This window comes from Rhinolophus sinicus, chromosome 1 (genome assembly GCF_057876585.1).
Source record: "Rhinolophus sinicus isolate RSI-liver-muscle chromosome 1, RSI-T2T, whole genome shotgun sequence".
Classification (NCBI taxonomy): Eukaryota; Metazoa; Chordata; class Mammalia; order Chiroptera; family Rhinolophidae; genus Rhinolophus; species Rhinolophus sinicus.
In genome coordinates this window covers 52,248,370-52,272,583 of record NC_142501.1, presented here as the reverse complement: position 1 = coordinate 52,272,583, position 24,214 = coordinate 52,248,370, and the positions used below count along the sequence as shown (strand labels likewise).

General features: G+C 38.4%; 1 protein-coding gene and 1 long non-coding RNA gene across 5 annotated transcripts in view; one reads left to right on the top strand and one right to left on the bottom strand.

Moving 5' to 3' along the window:
• The window catches only part of LOC109443676 (tubulin alpha-1B chain), a 38,712-nt gene extending 16,141 nt beyond the window's left edge, over nucleotides 1-22,571 (top strand). The window contains exons 1-5 of one of the 3 annotated variants that reach the window (XM_074325739.2): nucleotides 19,311-19,400; nucleotides 20,223-20,570; nucleotides 20,799-21,021; nucleotides 21,164-21,312; nucleotides 21,494-22,571. In XM_074325739.2, the coding sequence (XP_074181840.1) occupies nucleotides 20,901-21,021; nucleotides 21,164-21,312; nucleotides 21,494-22,474 (1,251 nt within the window). In that variant the 5' untranslated portion in view covers nucleotides 19,311-19,400; nucleotides 20,223-20,570; nucleotides 20,799-20,900 and the 3' untranslated portion in view covers nucleotides 22,475-22,571. Of the gene's footprint in view, nucleotides 1-19,250; nucleotides 19,401-20,222; nucleotides 20,571-20,798; nucleotides 21,022-21,163; nucleotides 21,313-21,493 lie in introns of those variants that run through there. The other 2 variants (XM_074325738.2, XM_088799186.1) reach the window with 2 other exon arrangements.
• On the bottom strand, nucleotides 7,854-19,457 carry LOC141570104 (uncharacterized). Of its 2 annotated transcripts, XR_016021606.1 has the most exons (4): nucleotides 18,869-19,021; nucleotides 17,298-17,395; nucleotides 13,408-13,448; nucleotides 7,854-8,321 (listed from the first exon to the last, which is right to left on the bottom strand). It is a non-coding gene; the product is annotated as an uncharacterized LOC141570104 (long non-coding RNA). The 2 variants fall into 2 exon arrangements; XR_012493992.2 differs by lacking the exons at nucleotides 17,298-17,395; nucleotides 18,869-19,021 and adding an exon at nucleotides 19,320-19,457.
• Nucleotides 22,572-24,214: the final 1,643 nt, after the last annotated feature.

Sequence of the window (24,214 nt, the reverse complement as noted above, 5' to 3'; positions counted from 1 at the left end):
AGTAAAATGTTTGTATATATATTAATACATATATGCATAGAGAGATGTCTAAAAGGGGTTTTAACAGTATTTCTACTAATGATGGGATATCAGGTAAATTTTACTTTCATTATAACTTTTTAAGTTGTCTGAATTTTCTAGAATGAGTATATAAAAAAGGAAATGGGAAATATTTAAAAAGAAAAAAGGAATTTCTCTGGTTTGAACCTAAAAGCCTATTTGTACTGGATATATAGGCTAGGTGTCAAAAAATCCAGGATAGTCCTTAATGATATTCCTCTACTAGTTTTACAAGTCTGTTTATAGCTGATGCTAGCATGTTCTAGATGGCAGTTAAGAAACTCCCCAAATCATGTTATAAATCACTTTGTGGTAATGAGTCAGGAAGCAATCTCCTTAAGAGAACACATTAAAGGTGCTAAGCAAATATCTCACCTGCAACTTTGACTCTGAGCAATTCTCATTCTTTCCTTTCTTTTTTTTTGTAAAGAGCAAAATCTTAACTTTATCAAGAGTATGTGATTTAGGCAATGCAGTCTTTAATAACAGCACCAACTTTAGGAATACTCCAATGTAGATTAAGTTTTCTTTTGATGATTCCTCACATCCTTATTCAGCATTTCACTTTCTGGTATTGGCCACTCTCAACCTTCACCCATATCCTTCTATATCCCATTTTGTTTCTTTTACCAAGAGCTTTAATTTCTTTTCTTTTTTTTAAGAGCTATACTACCAATAGTTCACTAGCAAAAATAGCAGTTGATTACTTAAGATGGCATCTTTCCTTAAAGTACTGGCACTTGTACAGGGATCTTTTAGGAACTAAAGATTTGACTTTTAAAGGAATCAGCAGGAAAAGAATTTCAAGTACCATCTTAGACAAAGCAGATGATATTTTGGATAGCTATTTTAAGTATCTTGAGCCATTAAAATCAGAGTACACATGACAGGCTAATAACCACTTCTCCTACCCCAAGGCTAACCCTGCCTCTCATACTTTATCTTTTACTTTTATTTCTAATATAACATCTTTATTGAAATGTAATTCACATGTTATGCAATTCACTCATTTAAAGTGTACATATCAATGGTGTTTAGTATATTCAGAATTGTGTAACCATCATCACAATCAATTTTAGAACATTTCATCACCCCCAAAAGAAACTAACCTATGCAACCACTCGTCCTATGCAACCGCTAATCTACTTTCTGTCTCTACATATTTTCCTATTCTGGACATTTTATATAAATGGAATCACACAATTTGTAGGCGTTTGTAACTGGTTTGTTTCTTTTTTCTTTGTTTAAAAATCAACTTAAGTGGACATATTATGGAAATATTTCCATTTCAGTGATCCAGATTGTTATAGGAAACACTAGTAGGGCATGAAATTTTAGAATATAGAGATTTCTTTGTATTGTTATTTGATATATAATTCACATACCACAAAAATCATCCTTTAGTGTACAGTGTAATGTACAGTTTAATTTTAGTGTCCAATTTAAATTTTTAGTATATTCACCAGGTTGTGCAACCAATACCACCATCTAATTCCAGAACATTTTCATCATTCTAATACCAAAAACCAAAAACCTAAACTCTGTACCCATTAGCAGTCAGTCACTCCTCATTCAATCTTTTCCCCTATCCCAGGGCAAACACTAATCTATTTTCTGTCTCCATGGATTTGCCTATTCTGGACGTTTCATGTAAATAGAATCATACAATATGCAGCTTCTTTCACTTAGCATGTTTTCAAGATTCATCTATGTTGTAGCATATATCAGGACTTCATTTCTTTTTATTGCCAAATAACATTCCATCGTATGAATATACATTCATTAGTTGACGGACATTTGGGTTATTTCTCCTTTTTGGCTAATTTGAACAATACCGTGAAGGATAGCAGAATTTTCCACCACAAAGCATGCCGTTTTAGCATAAGGATTATTTTGAACTGAAAGCAATTGAGAAGAAGTAGTTACAAAACAAAACAAACAAAACACCTCTCTGCTCTCCCCCTCTGCCTAACAGCAGGACACAGATTTGTATGTAAGTTTATCACTGACAACCCTAGACCTTCAGCAGCCCAGACACAACACCAGAGGATTGTACGTAGCAAACTTCACTGACTAGCCCTTATCTTCCAAATAAATGGTGCCTTCTCATAATTTGCCTCCCCTAGACACTCAAGGTCCTTTTTTCTTTATCTTGTCACTTCCCTAAAAATTTATTGTTCCTTTGCTAAGATGCTATATAAGCCCACGTTTTAACCAAAGCTTTGAGTTACTATTCCTGAGTTTCTCCTGTGTATATACTTGTATATATGAGATATATATGCTAATAAATTTATCTTGTAAATCTATCTTTTGTTAGAGAGCTCCAGCCAAAAACCTAGAAAGATAGAAGGAAAAATATTTACACCCACACAGGCAATGAACATTTGTGTGCAAGTTTTTTGTGTAGTTATATGTTTTCGTTTCTCTTGGGTATAGGCCTAGAAGTAGAATTTCTGGGTTATAGGGTAGCTCTATGCTTAATATTTTGTGGAACCACCGAACTGTTTTCCAAAGTGGTTGCAGCATTTACATTCCTACCAGTAGTATATGAGGGTTTCAGTTTTTCCATTCTCACCAAGACTTATTATCTATCCTTTTGATAGTAGCCATTCTAGTAGGTGTGAAGTGCCATCTCACTGGGGTTTTAATTTGCATTTCCCTAATGGCTAATGATGTTGAGGACCTTTTCATGTGCTTATTGGCCATTTGTATATCTGCTTTGGAGAAATGTATATTCAGATTCCTCACCCATTTTTAATCGCATTATTTATATTATTGAATCGTAAGAGTTCTTTATATGTTCTAGACACAAGTATCTTATAATATTTATGATTGCAAATACTTCCTCCCATTCTGTGGGCTTTCTTTTCACTTTCTTGATAGTCTTTTGAAGCAAAGAAGTTTTAAATTTTCATGAAGTCCAATGTATCTATTTCTTTTTCTTCTGTTGCTTATGCTTTGGGTGTCATATCTGAGAAGGCTTTGCCTAACCCAAGGTTATTAAAATTTATTTCCATATTTTCTTTGAAGAATGTTATAGTTTTATCTATTACATTAGGTCTGTGACCCATTTTGAGTTAATTTTTGTGTATGTGTGAAGAAGGGATTCAACTTGATTCTTCTGCATATGGATACCCATTTGTCCAAGCACTGTATGTTGAAAAGGCTATTCTTCCCTCATTGATTTATCTTGGCACCCTTGTCAAAAACTTAATTGACCACAACTTTAAAAGTTTATTTCTGGACTCTTAATTCTATTCCATTGATCTATTATATCTAACCTCATACCAGCACCACATATTCTTAATTATTGTAGCTTTGCAGAAAATTTTTAAATCAGGAAGTATAAGTCCTCTGACCTTTTCAAAACTGTTTTGGCTATTCTATGTCCTTTGAATTTTCATATAAATTTTAGGATCAGTTTTTCAATTTCTGCAAAGTGGCCAGGTAGGAATTTTGATAGGAATTGTCTTGCAGCTGTATATTAATTTGGAAAATATTGCCATCTTAACAATATTAAGTCTCCCAATTCTTAAACATGAAATATCTTTCCATGTATTTACATTGTCTTTAATTTCTTTCAACAATGTTTTATAGTTAGTCCATGACTTTAACTGCAATATTGTCTATTGTTAGGAAAAATGTAGCAATTATAATTCAAGTCTCTCAGTTCTTTTTCAAGATTCTGGAGAGAGATTTGTCATATGGAAACAAAAACTTTTTGATCCTTGATGGGTACTCAGTTTTAATTTTCTTCGCCACCCCCATATTTTTTCATTTCAGGACCACCATATCTCTATCCCCTGATGGTAGGCTCGGTTTCTTATTTTTGTTTGGTCTTAATTTCCCTGAAGAAACACTATTGTGCTATACAACAAACTCTTTATACTCATCAGGGATCCAGTGTGCTTGTTCTCCTGGGATGGCTTCTTACACCTGTGATAAGATGCAGGGATTCCCCCCCCCCGCCTTGGGTTTATTATTAAGTAGGACATTTTATTCTGCAACTGCAATAGAGAACAGTATTAAGACACTTTCTGTAACTGTGTTAAGTTGGGGCAAGGTATGTTTCTAATTTGTTTGAGAGAGAGAGAGAGAGAGAGAGAGAGTTAACTTTTAAAGAATCCTTATTTAATATTCTGAATCTGAAGTTTGCCAGATGGAAAATTTAAATGCAGCATAAATTTTTTCCCTAATGTTATGTGTGCATGTGTGTGTGTGCACACCTGTGTGTATGATATAGAATACATATATACAGAATATCTGTTTGCTTCCCCAATATATATTGGTTGGTTGAACATATGCCATGCCAACACTCTTCATAACCTACAAGGCTTCAGCTGTACATATTTTTGAATCTCCCAATTTATACTTTTTAGGGGTACTGAAACTAATTATAGTCAGGAAGATAATAGTTTCATTAATTTTAAAGAAAAATCTTTCTTAGAGAATTCCCTTCCCCCAAAAAAACTCTACAGAACTAAACACTGATTCTCTTCTTTCATATACAAGATATATTGTTTTAAATTTCTATTAATTTAAATTTAACTGAAATGAGTAATTCAAAATTACCAGCTTCTCATTCATTTTTAATAGCTTGTCCTCCCTTCAAAAATACCAGAGGCAAAATCAGCATTCTTTTACTACCTACCCAACATAACTGCTATTCTTTCTGAGTTACTAAGGTTGATAGATATTTTTACTGGTTGTTTTTTTCTAAATCCTTGTTTTCTCTATCATGCAAAAATTAGTACTCTTTGCTAGTACACACAAGAATTAGTTCTTGAACCAAGATTGTGCTAAATCACTCTATAATACCTTCTGTGGGACCAAAATGTTTATATTATAGGCAAGGAAAGTAGCCCAAGGGCATCTGAATTAATTTAGAAGAAAAAAACAAAAAATGAAAAACAAAACAAAAACACCACAAAGTAAATCTAAACTCTAAAAATCTAAAAAATAATTTGTTATCTGACCTTCAAATTTCTCATTGGGAAGGCTTTCTATAGAGCCATTCTCCTTATAGCTAGAAGTTAAAGAATGGCGACCGTAGAGAATCATTTGAGGTGCTAAAGATTAAGATTGAGAATCTGGGTTGCTATCTCAAAGTGAAAAGGAACCAGTCCTTACATTATACAAAATGTAATCTTCCCATATAATAAGGAGCAATAAAGTACATAAGTGATACTATGTCCATTCACTTATCTATTTAGTAACTTTTCAATACTAAATATATAAATTGCCCTATGACAGGCGTTTGGGGATACACATTTATACATTTAATTCATATTCAACACATATTTATTCACCATCTACTGGGGCTAAAGCAGTGAACAAAACAGAGAAGATCCTCCCCTTTTACAACTTACATTCCAGTGGGGACACAGAAAATAAGCAAATAACAATAAGTGAGCTAAGAGGAAAAAGGAAGCAGGTTAAGGGGGGAAAGGAAGGAATCGAGGGTGCTATTTTTAGAACAAAAGGTCAAGGCCTCTTTGAGGTGATAATTTTGAAAGAGAAACTAAGGAAATTAGGGAGTAGATATCTGGGGGGAAAGCAAACTAGGCAAAGAGAACCCAAAGTGGAGAGGCTTGAGATAAAGTAGCATAATCATTGTGTTGGAGGTTCAGCAAGAAGGCCGGCACAGCTGAAGTGGAATGAGTGAGGGAGAAAATGATACGAAATGAAGCTGGAGAGGTAGTCAAGAGCCAGACCATATAGAAACTTTTTCAACACTGTAAGAATTTGGATATTATTCTAAGAATGAAAAGAAGCCTCCAGAGTAGACATGATCAAAGTTATATTTTTAAAGGCTCTTCTTTTTTTTTTTTTTTTTTTTTTTTCAAGCCTTCAAGAATAGAAACATGGAGAGCAGTAAAGTAGACTATTTTTGTGTCTGGGAGATGACAGACAATTCAGGATATATTCTACAGGCAGAGCTAATAGGCTTTGCTGATGCATTAGATGATAAATATTTTAAAAAGAGAGGAGTCAAGGATAACTCAGAGGTTTTTGGCCAGAGCAACTGGGTGAACAGAGGTAACCTTTAGTGGGATAAAGAACACGAGAAGAGGAAAGGAGCAGGTTGTGTGCATGTGAGTGTGGGGAGCCCATGGGATTTTGTTTGGGACATGATAAATGTTGAGTAGGCAGCTAGATGTGTGCTTCAGGGAATAGAGGAAAGGTCTGAGTGGGAGACATAAATTTGGTAGTCACCAGTACATACATAATATATATTTAAAGCCATGAGACTATATGTCTTATACAATTATGTGACCATTTCTCTAGATCAGTGATATTCATATTTTTGTTTGTGTACCACCATAAAATTCTTTTGGAAATGATATACTTCTTCAGACATTTTTAAGTTGATATCTAAAATATTTGAAGTTTAAATGATTAAAAAAGAATGTAATTTTAAACATATTGTAAAATTTGACATTTTAAAGTAAAACTTATACTATTCTGTTATACCTAATGGACCCTCAAAACACAGTAATTTGTTTTAACCTGTCATCATCTATTTTTAAAAGATAAGAGAAAGTTGGGTTTCCAGTAATATGGTAGGCTAGAAATTTTTATGTGCCTTCCAGTAAAAAGTAAAAATGGGGATAAAATGATAAAACCATTTTCTTAAAAACATCAAAAAGCTGATCAGATAGTAAAGAATCTTTAAGCCAGAGGGAAGTGGAACACTGATGCCATTTTCTTTACAGCCTTAAGGAAAATAATAAGATGCTGGTATTGAAAGTAAAGCCCAAGGTCCACCCAAAGTGAAAAGTACAGAGAAGCACCCACTCAAAAAGCTGGGACTCCAAATGGCTAAACCTTCAGTGTAAGGATGAGCCAGAAGTAAATCTACCACAACCCCTCTTCCAGGGAATTACAATAAAAATTGCCTTGGTATGAGCAAGGAAAAGGGGAAATACAAACAAACAAACAAGAATACCTGAGAAATGTCCAAAACAATCAGCTCTTGCATGAATTTTCAACTCTAATTCACACTACTTGGGTGTTCCGAAAGTCCTAAAGCCATAAACTTAAAGTCATCCTAGACTGGTAGGGCCCCTGTGCATCTGGCAGAAGGAAAAGCAAATCCTTATTTTAGGATTAGAAACCATGCCCTCCCCAACAAAAAATCTAATTTCCCAAGGAAAATGAGCTTTCAAAGTGAAGAAAAAGGAGGGGGGGAGGAGGAGGAGGAGGAAGAGGAGGAGGAGGAGAAGAAGGAGAAGAAGGAGAAGAAGAAGAAGAAGAAGAAGAGGAAGTTGTTACGCAACATGAGGAAATAAAGCATCAACCAGTATTAACTACACAGAACAGAAACAGGTAAGCAAAGGCTTTAGATATTGGATTAGGGGATTCAAATTATAAAATAACTCTGTATACTATATTTCAAAACAGAAAAGACAAGCTTGAATATATTTGTAAGAATTAGGAAACAATAAAAGATGACCAAACAGATTAGAAAAAAGAATAAAATAGAAATTATAGAGGTAAAGAATTTAAATGATTGGATTAGTTTCCTTGAGCTGCTATAACAAATTACCACAAACATATCTCGATAACAAGCATACGAAAAACAGGAAACATATAAAACATTTGAATATCCTGGTGAACAAATTCGACCTAATGGATATATAGAGACCATTGTAGTCAACAATTGAAGAATATAGTTTTCTTTTTTGCACAAGCACACAAGGAATTATAGCCTTAAATGTATATATCAGAAAAGAATAAAAGCTAAAAAATAAAGAATTAAGTACTGTTAATCTAAAAAAAAAAAGCCAAAGTGAGAAGCAACAAGCGTTTATTTGAGATAACAGAATTGCAATTTGAGGGCACAGATTCAGGCAGAAACCCAAATTGTGTACCATTATAGAGTGAAGGCAAGAGGTTTTTATTAGAAAAGGAAGGGAAATAATTACACGAATAGAAGAAAGGAATTTCTATTGGTGTTAACAAACTGAGTTACTCTTTGGCTTATACATACATGGCTGGTTACAGATTCTATTTTCAGAAAGGGAGTCTATAATCAACAATCCTTGTGGTCAGGATGTCTGCTTTCCTGTTAGTTTTACAAACAGTTGTTTGTAGGACAATGTTGGTGTGGCCCAGTCCAAAGGTTATTTCGCTCAGTTGAAACCCTCCAAAGGTTGAAGGAGCAAGACATACAAGCGGTTCCTCTGCAATGGCTGCTCTGGCTCTATTTTAAAATAGCTTCACTTATGTCAACTTTTCACAGTACTCATCTTAAAACACTAGAAAAAAGAACGATAAAGGAAAATTTTAAATTAGAAGAAAATAATCAGGATAAGAGCTAAATTTATAAGGTAGAAAATAAACCTACATAGAATATCAATAAAGCCAAAAGTTGATCCCTTGAAAATAATAATTGATAACCTCTGATAAAACTGATTAAGAAAAAAGTTAGTACAAATAACCAACGTCAGAAATGAAAAAGGAGCCGCCACCACAAACGTCATATGCATTAAAAAGATAAACTAAGATATTATGGAGAATTGAATTCTAATAGATTTGTAAAGATGAACTGAGAAAAAAACTCCAAGAAGAAACAAAGGAAGCATTTGAAATCTTGCTTCCCAGAAACTGTCATCAGTTTTGGATCAAATAAACTCTTCTAAAAATTAAAAAAGAAGAAGAAATAAAAAATGTGAATATGCATATAGCCCATAAAGAAATTGATCTGAAGTAGAATAAAAAAAACTTCCCATGACACCACCACCACCACCATCCAGGTTCAGATTGCTCTACTACCAAGTTCCACCAGATTTCAAAGAAAAAATAATTCCAGTACTACCAACTCTTCCAGAGAATAGAAAAAATGGCACATTCCTTTATGAATCAACCAAACTCTTAAACCAAAATTTGAGACCAAAAAAAGTTCAAGAAAGCAAAAGACCAATTTCATACATAAACATTGATGTAAATATCCATGAAAATATTAGCAAACTGAACCTAATAATAGATTCCAAAATATGAATCACTGAGACCTAGTTTGATTTATCATAGCAATGAAGGTTATTTTAATTTTACGAAACAAATCAGTATAACTTGCCACATTAGCAGAGTAAATGAAAAAAAATCATGATAAAACTTTTATCAAACTAAGGAAAACTTCTTAATCTGATGAACGATATCTATAAGAAAACCTATAGCAAACACACTTAAAGTTGAAACAATGAAACCATTCCCTTTGAGCAGGAACAAGGGAAGGACGCTCATTATTACCACCTCTTTCATCACTCTAATGATGGTCACAGCTAGTAAATCAAGAAAAGCAAATAAAAGGAATAAGGAATGCAAATAATAAATGTAAATGCAAATTATAGGGTTGTAGTATAACAAAAATAAAAATAAAAATATTTGGTCTTTGTCTCCTAGTTCCTGGCACAGAGCTCACAAAATCTTTGAGTACCCTGAGTAGGAATAGTGTCTTGTATGCCAGCGAGATTATTAAGGTGGGCGGGGCAGATAGCTTCAGGATGGGGGCTGGTCCACTGAAAGATCAAGCAGTGATTAAAGGGTTGGAACTTTCAGCCCCACCCCACACCCCACCTTCAGGGAGACTGGAGACCGAGTTCAATCACCAATGAACAATGATTTAATCAATCATGTCTATGTAATAAAATCTCCATAAAAACTAAATGAAAGGGTTTGGAGAGCTTCTGGATTGGTGAACACATCAAAGTGTTGGACTGGTAAGCACATCAGTATGGGTACATCAGAAGAGGGTGTGGCATTGCCATGCCGCCACCCATACCTTACCCTATGCATCTCTTCCATCTGGCTGTTCTTGAGTTGTACCTTTTATAACAAACTGGCAAATGTAAGTAATCTGTTTTCCTGAGTTCTGTGAGTCCTTCTAACCAATTAATGAACCTGAGAGAGAGGGTCACGGGAACCTTTGAATTTAGCGCAGGTGGATCAGAAGTACAGGTGGCAAACTGGGACTTGTGACTGGCACCTGAAGTGGTGCACCCTTAGCCAGTGGGTCCACACTAACTCCACAGTTAGTGTCAGAATTGAACTGAATGTTGAACACCAAGTTAGTATCAGAGAATTAGTGAAGAACACTATGTATATGGGGTCAGACAAAAACCTTACAGAATGATTATGTATGCAAAATCCCCCCCCAAATTTACATATAAACCTATTAGAATTTAAGAGTCTAGCTAGACTATTGCTAGCTACAAAATCAATGTATAAAAATCAACTATATTGCTATACACTCACAAGAAACAGACAGAAAATGAAAAATTTTCAGATGCCATTTATAATAACATCAAAAAATATTAAGCACCTATGATTAAATCTAACCAAAAAAAAATGAACAAGGCATCTAAAGGAAAAATTCTGAAATTTTGTTGAGAGATATTATAAAGCTATGATGATTAATATACTCAGAAATATATCACATTCATGATTTGGAAGTATCAGGTTAGAAAGATGTAAATTCTACCTGAATTTCATTTATAAATGTAATACAATGCAAAAGTAGAATAGATGTATTTCCCTAAGTCCTCCCACTAAGTACAACTGAAAACTTTGGACATTACATATAAAACAAACATAAGACCCTGAAAGATGGAGAGAAAGCAGACTGCCTATGGATTTTGGGTCCAAGGGATAACATGGTGGTGAATTCCCTGGGTTCTTTTTCTGCTCGGATTTTCTTAGAGCTGAAGAAGCTCTAAGCCAAAGGGTGCAGACAAAACAATAATATCAACAACAGCCTGCTCTCCCTAGCCAAAGGACCAAGAAAGGGACAATCTAGTGAAACAGAAAACTTTTAGACAGTAACTGCTCTTCTCCATCCAAACACCACAGAAAAATCTGTAGCCCCACCGCTACCCATGCCAGCAAGGCTGAGTGGAGAACCTAGATTTGCCAACTGTAGCAAGGTTCCCCAAAGAATATGCTTTTCTGAAAATTATGCTGGAACCTTATTTGGAGACGCAATTAGTTAAAATGACATGTAGTGGATTAGATTGAGTCATAAATCCAATGACTGGTATTCTTATAAGAAAGCCATGTAAAGACACAGACACATGTGGTCCCAAAGGCAGAAATTGTAGTGATGCGTCTATAAGACAAGGAATGTCAAGGACTGTTAGCAACCACCCATAGCCAGGAGAGAAGCATAGGACAGATTCTCCTTCAAAGCTTCCAGAAGGAACCAACCTGGCCAAAACCTTGATTTCAGACTTCTAGCCTACAGAACCATGCGAGAATAAATTTCTGTCATGTTAACCCAGTTTGTGGTACTTTGTTATGGCAGCCCTAGGAAACTAACACACACCCCTACTTCAGACCATACACAAAAATTACCTCAAAATGGATCAACTTATACTAGACAAAATAGATTTTAAAACAAAAGGTTATAACAAGAGACAAAGAAGAATCCAGTAATCCCACTTCTGGGTATTTATCAGAAGAAACCCAAAACACTACTTTCAAGGGACATGTTCATTCTTATGTTCACTGCAGCATTATTTACAATAGCCAAAATAGGAGGCAACCTGGGCATCCATCAATAAAGAAGAGGTGGTACATACATACAATGGAGTATTACTCAGCCATAAAAGAGAATGAAATCTTGCCATAAGCAACAACATGGATGGAAATATAGAGTGTTATGCTGAGTGGAGTAAGCCAGACAAAGACAAATGCCATATGATTTCACTTATATGTGGAATCTAAAAAACAAAATAAACAAACAAAACAGAAATAAACTCATAGATACAGAGAACATTTTGATGGTTTTCCAGATGGGAGGGGGATTGGGAGGATGAGTGAAAAAGGGGAAGGGATTAAAAAGCATAAATAGGTAATTACAAAATAGTCATGGGGATGTAAAGGAATATAGGCAATAATATTGTAATAACAGTGTATATTGTCAGATGGGTACTAGATTTATTGAGGTGGTCACTTCATAAATTGTACTGTCTAATCACTATGTTGTACACCTGAAACTAATATAATATTGTATATCAACTGCAATTGAAAAATTAAAAAATTATTTTAAGAAATTTATGGATTAATGGATTAAAGTGGGTGGCCAGTTGGCTCAGTGGTTAGAACTCAGTGCTCATAACATCAAGGTCGCCGGTTCAATTCCCACACGCGCCAGTGAGCTGAGCCCTCCACAACTAGATTGAAAATGGTGACTTGGCCTGGAGCTGAGCTGCACCCCCCACAACTAGATTGAAAACAACAACATGACATGGGGCTGATGGGTCCTGGAAAGACACACTGTTCCCCAATATTCCCCAATTTAAAAAAAAAGAAAGAAATGGATTAAAGATCTACATGTAAGAGCTAAAACTATAAAATTCTTAGAAGAAAACACAGGAGTAAATATAATCTTGGACTAGGTAACAGTTTCTTAGATATGATACCAAAAGCACAAGCAATGAAAGAAAAAAATAGATAAATTGAACTTCATTAAACTTAAAAACTTCTGTGCTTCAAAAGACACCATCAAAAAAGTGAAGAGAAAACTCACAGAATGGGAGTATTTACAAATCATATATCAGAGAAAAGACTTGTATCCAGAATATATAAAGAAATATTACATTCAACAATAAAAATAAAAATTCAAAAATGGGTAAGAGATTTAAATAAACATTTCTCCAAACAAGATATACAAATGGCGAATAAGCACATGAAAAGGTGCTTACCACTATTAGCCATCAGGGAAATGCAAATCAAAATACAATGAGATACCACCTCACAGCCAGTAGAATGTCCATAATCAAAAAGAAAATAACAAGTATAAACGAGGATATGGAAAAATTGGAATCCTCATACATTGCTGGTGGGATTGTAAAATGGTGCACACACTTTGGAAAACAGTTTAACAGCTCCTCGAAATGTTAAACATAGAGTTACCATATGACCCAGAAATTCCACTCTTAGATATATAGCCAATAAAAATAAAAACATATGACCACATAAAAACTTGTACATAAATGTCCAGATCTTAGTAGTATTTTCAAAAGTAGTATTATCAAAAGTGTTTTATCTCTCCTGATATCTTTACTCTTTATTATAATAGTAGTTGCCCCTTATCTGTGGAGAATACATTCCAAGACCCCTAGTGGATGCCCGAAATCGCGGACAATACCAAACCCTATATATACTATATTTTTCTCTATACATACATACATATCTATGACAAAGTTTAATTTATAAATTAGTCATTAAGAGATCAACAGCAATAGTTAATGATAAAATAGAACAATTACAACAATATGCTACTGTAATAAAAGTTATGTGAATGTGGTCTCTCTCTCTCAAAATATCTTATTGTGCTGTACTCACCCTTCTCCCTATGGTGATGTGTTGACAGTGGATAACTGAACCTGCAGAAAACAAAACCGCAGATAAAGGAGACTGCTGTATTAATTTTAAATATTTATCAAAGAATACATTTTCTACTTAAATGTCTAACACACCGCATCTCAAACTTAACGTGTCCAAAACTGAACTTTTGATTTCTTCCATTTCCATAGACCTGTTCTTCCTTCGGTATTCCCCAGTTTTGCTCAGGCCAAAAACCTTGGGGTCATGATTGACTCCTGTCTTTCTCACCTTACATCCAGTGAATTAATAAACCCTGTCACCACTACCTTCAAAATATATCCAGAAATCCACCACTTTTTACCACCTCCCCCACTGGTCCACCCTGGTCCAAGCAACTATTACCTCTTATCTACATTACTGCAATTCCCTTCCAACTCATATTCCTTATTCCACTGCTAACCTCTTATGGTTTATTCTCACAGAAGCCAGACTAATCCTTTTAAAATCTAAAATAGAATATGTCACACCTTTGCTCAAAACTACGTAATGGCTTTCCATGGTTTTTAGAATAAAACACAGTCTTTCCACGGCTAATAAGAAAGATCCTTACATGATCTAGACATTGGCTACTTAACACTCTCCTCCTCACTTACTGTGTTCTGGTCTCACTGACCTTATTAATATTTCTTAAAAACAGATATACACCTCAATCTCAAAGTTTTTGTATTTGATGTTCTCTCTGCTTGAAATGCTTGTTCTATCACTTCATTCAGGTCTTTGTTCAAATAACTATCTCCTCAGAGAGTCCTTCCCAGATCACTCTAAAATAGCACCCCTCTGTAACTTTAATCTCTTTTCCAGACTTTATTTTTCTTTATAGCACCTATTAGTACCTGACATACGCGTACTTCATATCTCTTTGCTATATGTTCATTTTCTTTCTCCTTCACTAGAATATAAACTAGAATATAAATATGAGGGTTAGAATATATTTCGTTCATTGTATCCATTCAGCACTTAAAAGGAATACCTGACATGGTAGGTGCTCCATAAATATTCAATAAGTAAAAATAGAAGCCATATTTTTGTTTCTATATACAATGGACACTTTCCAGTCTTCACCCTACTTAATCTTTCTGCAGCATTTGACATTGTGCCATTTTTTGAAACTCTTTCCTTGGATTATGAGACTCCCCCCAAGTTCTCCTCTGATCATTCCTTCTCAGATTCCTTTTTTAGGCTCCTTTTCTCTACTTGACATATGATCATTCATCAAATTCCCTACTAAGGCCAGGTTCTCTATTAAGGTCACCACTCTCCTAAGCTCTACACATTCCCCCTTCTCTCTGTCTTTCTCACCTTACATCCAAGGAATTAATAAACCCTGCTACCACCACCTTCAAAATACATCCAGAAACTCACCACTTTTTACCACCTCCACCACTGGTCCAAGCAACTACCACCTCTTATCTACATTACTGCAATTCCCTTCCAACTCATATCCAACTCAGTAGTCTTATCTATTTCCATTGTTTAATTATCATTAAATCTCAAAGAATCTGAAATCTGTATCTCTTCCCCTCTCTCCACATCTGCATATATAACTGACTAATGGACATCTCTGGATATACCAGGGGTGCAAAAAAATGTACACACATGACTTGTATTCATCTTGTTATCAGTACCGTGTTTCCCAAAAAATATGACCTAGCCAGACAATCAGCTCTAATGAGTCTTTTTTAAAAAAAAACCACACATTTTATTGGGGAAGGGGAACAGGACTTTATTGGGGAACAGTGTGTACTTCCAGGACTTTTTTCCAAGTCAAGTTGTTGTGTCCTTTCAATCTTAGTTGTGGAGGGCGCCGTTCAGCTTCAAGTTGTTGTCTTTTCAGTCTTAGTTGTGGAGGGTGCAGCTCAGCTCCAGGTCCAGTTGCCATTGCTAGTTACAGGGGGCGCAGCCCACCATCCCTTGCGGGAGTCGAGGAATTGAACTGGCAACCTTGTGGTTGAGAGCCCACTGGCCCATGTGGGAATCGAACCGGCAACCTTCGGAGTTAGGAGCTCCAACTGCCTGAGCCACTGGGCTGGCCCCTCTAATGCGTCTTTTGGAGCAAAAATTAATATAAGACTGTTTTTGCTCCAAAAGACGCATTAGAGCTGATTGTTCGGCAAGGTCTTATTTTCAGACAAACACGGTATATATTGAATATTACAATTTTAATAGTTTTTTCCTTTCTTAAAATATGTACATTTTTTTGGTACCCTCTGTATGTACCACAGACACTTAAACTCAAAATGTGTCAAAAGCTGCACTGTTAGCTTCTCCTGTTTCCTTTCTTCAGTTCCCATCCATTTCTTCCTTCAGTATTCTGATCTCAGTAAAAAACACCACCATTTGATCAGTTATTTAAACCAAAAACCTGAAAATTAACCCCCATTCTTCAGTTTCCCTCACACCTCATGTCCAATCAATCACCAAGTTCAACATTCAACAACAAATTACATATGAAGCACCTACTATGTAATAATAAATCTGGAGATAGGTGGTTTTAAGATTCGCTCAGCAGTTTCATAGCATCATAGCACTAAGCTGGCATTTCTTTGATTCTCTTTACACTAAGACCCTCAAGGTCTTAAGTTGGTTCCAGGCATCATATCTTCACAGAACATTTCCAAAAGCAAGGAAGAGGAGTGAAATAAAAGGACTTTATACAAGGGTTCACTCTCTTTTAATCAGGGAGAAAAACCATTCCCAGAAACACCCTAGCAGACTTCCCTTTATGTTACATTGGCCACAAGTGGGTCCAATTATGAAGGAGAATGAGGAAGCAAGTACCTGGCAAAGGGAAACAGGGTTCCCTGGATTTGTCCCCCGAGATTGAGCACATGACTACCCCTTTAAAAAAAAAAAAAAGGCTCTCTTCGCAAAGAAAAATGTAAGAAGGTGGTTTTTGGAGGGGCAATTAAGACTGACTTCCACAAAAACAGAATGGAGCTTCATTCTAATTAGGAGAGAATATTAAATAAGTAAATAAATATACAAACAAGGTAATTTCAGATTCTATGAACACTATGAAATAAGGTGATGTGATAAAAAAAAAAGTGATGGGCATAGTTTAAAAATAAAGCTGATAGAATTTACTAATGGGATTGAATGTGATGGTATGAGAAAAAGATGATTCCAAGCTAATATTGATTCCCATTCATAAATGAAGCTCAAAAAAGATAATTAGGAGCCTAAAATCATACTGACAAATCATTAACTGACATATCATTAACTGACACAGTTAGAACTGAATCTAGTACTGTTTCAAACCAAAGCCCATTTTCTTTCCCCTATCTGTGGAATAACGGAACACAAAATAGCATATATAAATGTATGATACTGTAATAAAAATAAAAGGCTAAATGTTTGAAAATAGTTGACGCTTGGTAAGTTGTTGCTATTTGTTATTTGTGTCTTTCCTTGTAGAATTGGCTAAATGAACAAAATATTTTGGAAACTTTTGTGTCTAAACCACAATATGGAATGATCAAAAATGTTACTGACTGCTTAGAACAGTAGCAAATGGCCAGATATTAAGTAGCAAAGATGGGAGGGGCTCAAATGGCCACACAGGGTGTCCTAATACATCAAAGACTCAAAGCAAATAGTTACAGGCCCTGAAACAGTCCAGCAAAGGAAAGACCTATATAACCAGTTAAAATGTTAAGACATTGTGTAATATTGCGTTTATATTATAAAAATAGATAACTAATATTTAATATAGACAAATATAGACAAAGTGATATATCCGTATGTAATATAAACAAACAGACCCATGCAAGTTTAGTATGGGTAAAAAAGAAAAAAATGTCAGCCTTTTCTCTCTGGTACTAAAAAGGTAGCAAAGTTAGCAGACTTACCTAGCATTATTCAACATTTTTCTGGCATAAAGATACCAGACTATATTTAAAGGTCCCTTTGGCTCTATTACTCTGAAATCTAAAGTAACATCAGGGACCTAGCAAAAAAAACAAAAAAAACAAACCCTCACTTGCTTCCGCATTCACAACAGAGGAATTCACAGATAACAAGGCTAGCAAAAGCTAATGGTTTTAGGAGGGTATCTGGGGAGACATTTAGGCCCTCAGGAGCAAATCTCTGCAGTGAAAGCGCTAAGGTCCTGCAGAGGGCTAGGAGGAGGGAGGTGCCTGCTTTCAAATGGCTTTCATCCAGAGCACTCAGCAAAATGGAGTTCAACTGGGTGGTTCCCTAACATTCATTCTTCCCGTTAAGGCAAGCTAATGACAAGCATTCCTCAGAGATACTGCAGTATCTCCTCTTGCCAGTGAAGAGTACTGCCTTTAATTTGTAAAAAAGACAGTCTCTGTAAAGCACAATAAAGCAAAGCACAATAAAATGCATGCTTGTATTTCCATCTCCTTTTAAGAATGAGACAAATAATTTTTAAAAACTAATACATGAGACAACCTGAAACTAATAGGATATTGTATGTCAAGAATAAGTGAGACATTATTCAAATATATTGCTGTCCCCTATAACCGAGTTTGGGAAATGTGTGCAAATTTGGGTTCTGAGTCAAAAACCTTTTAACAGGACTACAAAAAATATATATATATTTATTAGAAATAAATAAGACCCTCCTTGTTTGCATTCAAGGTTCATATGAATCTGAGTGGAGAAAAAAAATTTACACACACATCCTTACAAACCACACACACATATTAACAGTGTAAATTTATTTCTCTGATATGAAGAGTGAAGACTTTACCAAATCTGAATATGAAGTATGAAATTTTATTCTTATGTTTACCTTTTTTGTTACTAACACACTATCACCGGGAGGGCATTTTGAATAGTTAAAAACAGTAATAGGTTTCTGTTAAAGCCACACTTTAACCTTAAACTAACCTCCTTATGCATTTCCAAGGGTTAGAAATGTAGTTTATGGTCTTGGAATAAATTGTCCTGAAAGGGGAGGGAAAAAAGTCTCTTCATTATAATCTGGGCCTCCTAGCAGTAAGTTATAACCAACTGATCTATTTTAACATAACAGAAAGCAATTATTAAAGTTTTACAAAACACAAGGAACCCCTACTTCCTAATATCTTTCTGTGTCAATTTCGTTCCTAGCCAAGTTTCTGTCTTCACTTCTTCAATTCAGCTACCAAATTTGAAAACGTGTCTTTAAATCTCCTTTTTAAAAGCCCCGTAGGGTTGTGCCATAAAGGCGGTGTTTGAGGTCTAAAAATGGGGCCCTTTTAACAGTTTGGATGTTCAGTGCTTAGTTATTACTCTTTTAATGACTGTTTTTTGCTTCCAACGTTTGGTACCTTTAATTCAAAGAACAAGTCATTACAGTAAACCAAATAAAACTATCCTGTTTTCTAAACCTCGCATCCTCCACATTATCAGGGAAGAACAGAACGCACTGCCTTTAAAGGAGCTGAGAAAAGGAAAAGGCAAAACTCACTGACAAATTGTGCCAGCACGAAAATAATCAGCTGAGCTATCCGGACCAGACGTTTCTGCATTTCCTGGTGCTTCCTATTTAAAATTGTATAGACTTCTTAAGTCATAGGTTTCGTCCAAACTAAGCCTCCTCTCCCACTCCCAGGATGGTTTGTTTCCGAACGCGCCCCCATCCCACCCCACCCCTCCCAGGCCCCAGCAGCCATGCGCCGCAGACTGCAGCACCGGACCTCGCGGCCCGCAGGCGCGGAGGCCCCCGCCACTCAGGGCCGGCGCGGGGAGGGGACCCCCGCTTTGGAGCCCGCCTCTGCGGCGGCCGAGCCCGGCACCGAATGGGCGCGCTGGGCCGGGGGTGGGGCCAGTGGCCTTGGCACCGCCCGGGCCTGTCCGCCCCTCCCCGGACCGCTACTTAAGTAGCTCGGGCACCTCCCCCGCCTCAGTGCGTTACTTACCTCGACTCTTAGCTTGTCGGGGACAGTAACCGGTATCCGGTGTCTACTCCTGTTACCTGCTCCTGCTAACCCGTAGACATGGTGAGTGGGCCGCGCGCGGCGTCGCCGTCGCTCGGGAAGTCGGGGAAAAGCAAGCCGAGGGATCCCGGAGGTCCTTTAACTATAGAGAACTGGGACCAGCGCTGTCCATTTGGAAGGCAAAAAGCAAGGGGAGAGGCGAGGGTGGGAGTGGATCGAGCCCGCTTTGTGGAGAACGGCGGGAGCCCGGAAGGAGGGGGATCGCCACCTTTTCTTGGACTCTGGGAGGGGATTGCGGGGCGCCGGCTCCCTCCACCGTGGTTAGGGCTCTTATTTAGCCCTTAACTCGAGGGCGCAGCGGCCCAAGACCCTACAGTCTTCCCGCGCGTTCTCATCCCCTTTTTCTTACCCCCCCCCCCGCCTTAGGCGCGCGCGCGCACGGGCTCTCCCCGCCCTCACTTCCTCCGCGGCGCGAAAAGCGGAGGCGGGAAGGAGCCTGACACAAAAGCGCACGCGCAACGGTTACCATCCCGCCAGGGAGTGGCGGGAGGCCGCCACTGCAATCTGCGCCTGCGCGCTGCGGCACTGCGGGTCTATAGCGGGAGGGCGTGCCTCCACTTACCCTGAGTTTTCGTTTTTTAAAATGAACGCAATAAGATAAATGTAGAGAACAGCTCTTTCTCGGTGTGCTGCACTATGCCAGTATATTGGGACAGTTAGCTCCCAACAGCCCGTAAAGGCCATCTGCCCCTCGGTGGCCTCTTTGCTGCATTAGGAATGTGTGTGTGGGAACAGGTGGTGGCGATGAGGGATTTTGAGAGAATGTAAATCCGATCATGGTCCACATCTGGGCCGAAGATAATCCCTTGCTGTGTGTCTTGACAGATGTGGAGGTGCTGGGCTGAGCCCAACGCCTGGGGGAAGCTGAGGATGGTTGGCCTTCGCTGGCTGACGTGGCTGTTTCGTGCCTCTTCAACTGCGCGGCTCCGCTGGCCTGCTGGCCTCAGGGCTGGAACGCGCGCACCCTGAATTGCTCATTCATCCTGTGCCGCAGAGCCCCGCCCCTCGTCACTGGGGCCAGACATTTCCTCTGCACTGCTCTGGCCACGTGCTTCCTGTGCTGGAACCTGCCCGGAAATCTGGCCACCTAGTCCATAATGGGATTGTGCGGCCTAAGCGCAAGATGGATGGCCTCTCTATCTTGGTCCTTCAAAGAAAGAAGCTGTGACTAAGGTCTCTAATTGGTTTGGGAAGAGGCCTTCCCAATTTAGATGAGGAAAAGAAATTCATTAAAAGCAAAGTACAGTGGTTTTCCTTTAGGAAAAAAAGTGTTACATTTTAATTCATTTTAAAAAAGAATATTTGTAAGGTTAAAATTCCATGATTATTTTGTTCTGCTTTATAGTCACTGCTAGATTTGTTTAATCCTGATTTTTTTTTTTTTTTCTCTTTTTTCCACAGCGTGAGTGCATCTCCATCCACGTTGGCCAGGCTGGTGTCCAGATCGGCAATGCCTGCTGGGAGCTCTACTGCCTGGAACATGGCATCCAGCCCGATGGCCAGATGCCAAGTGACAAGACCATTGGAGGAGGAGATGACTCTTTCAACACCTTCTTCAGTGAGACAGGCGCTGGCAAGCATGTGCCCAGGGCAGTGTTTGTAGACCTGGAACCCACGGTCATTGGTGAGTTGACCTCAGTAGCCCAAGTGAGATCCCAGGGATCTGGGACAGGACGTGTGTCCTGGGGCCTCTGTTGATGCCCTGGGGTTGGGCAGGTTTGTGCGGGTTGTTAGTGATGGGTGGCCGCTTTGTTTCCCTTTTCCAGATGAAGTTCGCACTGGCACCTACCGCCAGCTCTTCCACCCCGAGCAGCTCATCACAGGCAAGGAAGATGCTGCCAATAACTATGCCCGGGGGCACTACACCATTGGCAAGGAGATCATTGACCTCGTCTTGGACCGAATTCGGAAGCTGGTGAGTACCAGTTTGAAATATACTTCAAATGGGGTGAGGTGGTTCATTGCAAGTTTAGTGAAGAGACCAAACTATAGCATTCATTCTTTGGTGCATGTCCAAATGTGAGATACACTGCTCACTCTATTAATTGAAAAGTATCCCAATGTTGAAGAATTACATTTTCTTTTTTCTTTCACAGGCTGACCAATGCACAGGTCTTCAGGGCTTCCTGGTTTTCCACAGCTTTGGCGGGGGAACTGGTTCTGGGTTCACCTCCCTGCTGATGGAACGTCTCTCTGTCGATTATGGCAAGAAATCCAAGCTGGAGTTCTCCATTTACCCAGCGCCCCAGGTTTCCACAGCTGTAGTTGAGCCCTACAACTCCATCCTCACCACCCACACCACCCTGGAGCACTCTGATTGTGCCTTCATGGTTGACAATGAGGCCATCTATGACATCTGTCGTAGAAACCTCGATATTGAGCGCCCAACCTACACTAACCTTAACCGCCTTATTAGCCAGATTGTGTCCTCCATCACTGCTTCCCTCAGATTTGATGGAGCCCTGAATGTTGACCTGACTGAATTCCAGACCAACCTGGTGCCCTATCCCCGCATCCACTTCCCTCTGGCCACATATGCCCCTGTCATCTCTGCTGAGAAAGCCTACCACGAGCAGCTTTCTGTAGCAGAGATCACCAATGCGTGCTTTGAGCCAGCCAACCAGATGGTGAAATGTGACCCTCGCCACGGTAAATACATGGCTTGCTGCCTGTTGTACCGTGGTGATGTGGTTCCCAAAGATGTCAATGCCGCCATTGCCACCATCAAGACCAAACGCAGCATCCAGTTTGTGGACTGGTGTCCCACTGGCTTCAAAGTTGGCATTAATTACCAGCCTCCCACTGTGGTGCCTGGTGGAGACCTGGCCAAAGTACAGCGAGCTGTGTGCATGCTGAGCAACACCACAGCTATTGCTGAGGCCTGGGCCCGCCTGGACCACAAGTTTGACCTGATGTATGCCAAGCGTGCCTTTGTTCACTGGTACGTGGGTGAGGGTATGGAGGAAGGAGAGTTTTCTGAGGCCCGTGAGGACATGGCTGCCCTTGAGAAGGATTATGAGGAGGTTGGTGTGGATTCTGTTGAAGGAGAGGGTGAGGAAGAAGGAGAGGAATACTAATTACCATTCCTTGCATCCCTGCAACATGTCATACTCGGAACTTTAGCTTCAAACTGACAGGCGTTAAAGCTTTCTCAATAGATTGTCTTTGCTTTTACCTGTGATCATGTGTGTCTTTTTAATGTGTATCTACAAGATTTTTTCCCTCATGTCAAAGTAAAGGCATTGAGAAAAAAAGTGACTTTGTACTTTTTCTAAATTGACTTCTCTACACTTGGAGGATAGGAGACTATACAACAGGGTGTTCATCAAGGACCCCACTTCTGTTCAGCTACCTCTGGAGAACAGGGAGCACACTCATCTCAAAAAGCAGGAGAGCTGGATTCTGATACATCTGTTAATGTCGCCTCTGTCAGTGTTAGAATCCAGGTCATAGGGGACTTGGGAAAATGATGTACTGAAAGTCGTTCTGCTAATCTAGGTCTTGAGGTTATTGGTTAGTTAATGAATTAGGAATAAGGACAGGCATAGCTTGTTTTATTGAACTTCACAGATGTGTTTTTTACATATTGAAAGCAAGACTCCACTACCAAAAGATTACAATTTTATTGCAATACTCTATTGTGTTCTAGAACCAGATGCCCAATATCTCCACACCTGTAAGTCGATTTGAATCTCTTGCAAATACATGACTTAAAAAGCCATGTGTATTTGTGGGAGAATACTGCTTTTACAAGGGGATAAAGTGAACATTGTAAAGGTTAAGATGAGAGTATATAGCACTTGGCGTAGTTTACCTTCTTTCAAGTATGTAGTTTGGCTATATCTAAAGGAATGTAGAGAGAGACAAATGGGTTTAACCTATGGGAAAATACATTTCCAATTCAGAAAGCATTAAGGATAGTCAAGGTTTGTTGAACATATTGATGTCTTGTGATTTAAAAGTAGGGAAGACCAAAATTTTCCTAGGTTTTCTCCTAGCCCGTAAATACTATACACAGGGTGCCAAAAAAAATTGTATACACATTTTAAGAAAGGAAAGAATTATACTGATAACAAAAGATGAATGCAAGTCATGTTTGACTTCTGCAATTACAAGAGGTGCTCAAAGTGGTTACCATCAGCGTCCAGACACTTCTGATTACAGCAAACTGCTTGAGCAATGTTGACCAAAGTGTCCATTTGTGTACATTTTTTTTGGCACCCCTGGTATTTACAAAACAGTTCTTGGCTCCTGAAAGGAAATCGCATTTGGCAAGACATTTGAGAAAAAGCTCTGTTGTGTGGCACCATAGGCCTAACATAGCAACACAAATGTAGCCAACATACTCGTAGCCCCAGAGGAAAGCCAATGCCAGGGCTTTAAAACAACTAGTAACCAAAATAGTTCGAGTTTTGAGTTAGTGTCCAACTCAAAGGGAACACTTGAGTGAGGCCTGAAGACCCTCTAAAATACCCCTCTGTTTCCACAAAACAAGGGAAGGGTAACTAGACCAGAGCCTGGGAAGCAGCAAACCAATGCAGAGAAGAGCTTGCTTTTTAGGCAAACAACATTCTGTGGAGGGTGTCATGCTTATTTAAAGTTCTGAGGCACAAGGCAGGGACAGGATTAAGAAGCCAGGGTTTCAACTGTAGCTAATGTTTTATTTTTGTGGTAGTGGCGGTTGGAGGGATATTGTTTAGTTTTGTTTTGAAGAAAATAAAATCTGGTAGTAAGGCAAATGTTAAGATAACAAGCAAACTTGGGTAATAGGTACATCGGCTGTTTGCGATTTTATTATGTTGCTGCACAGCAAATTG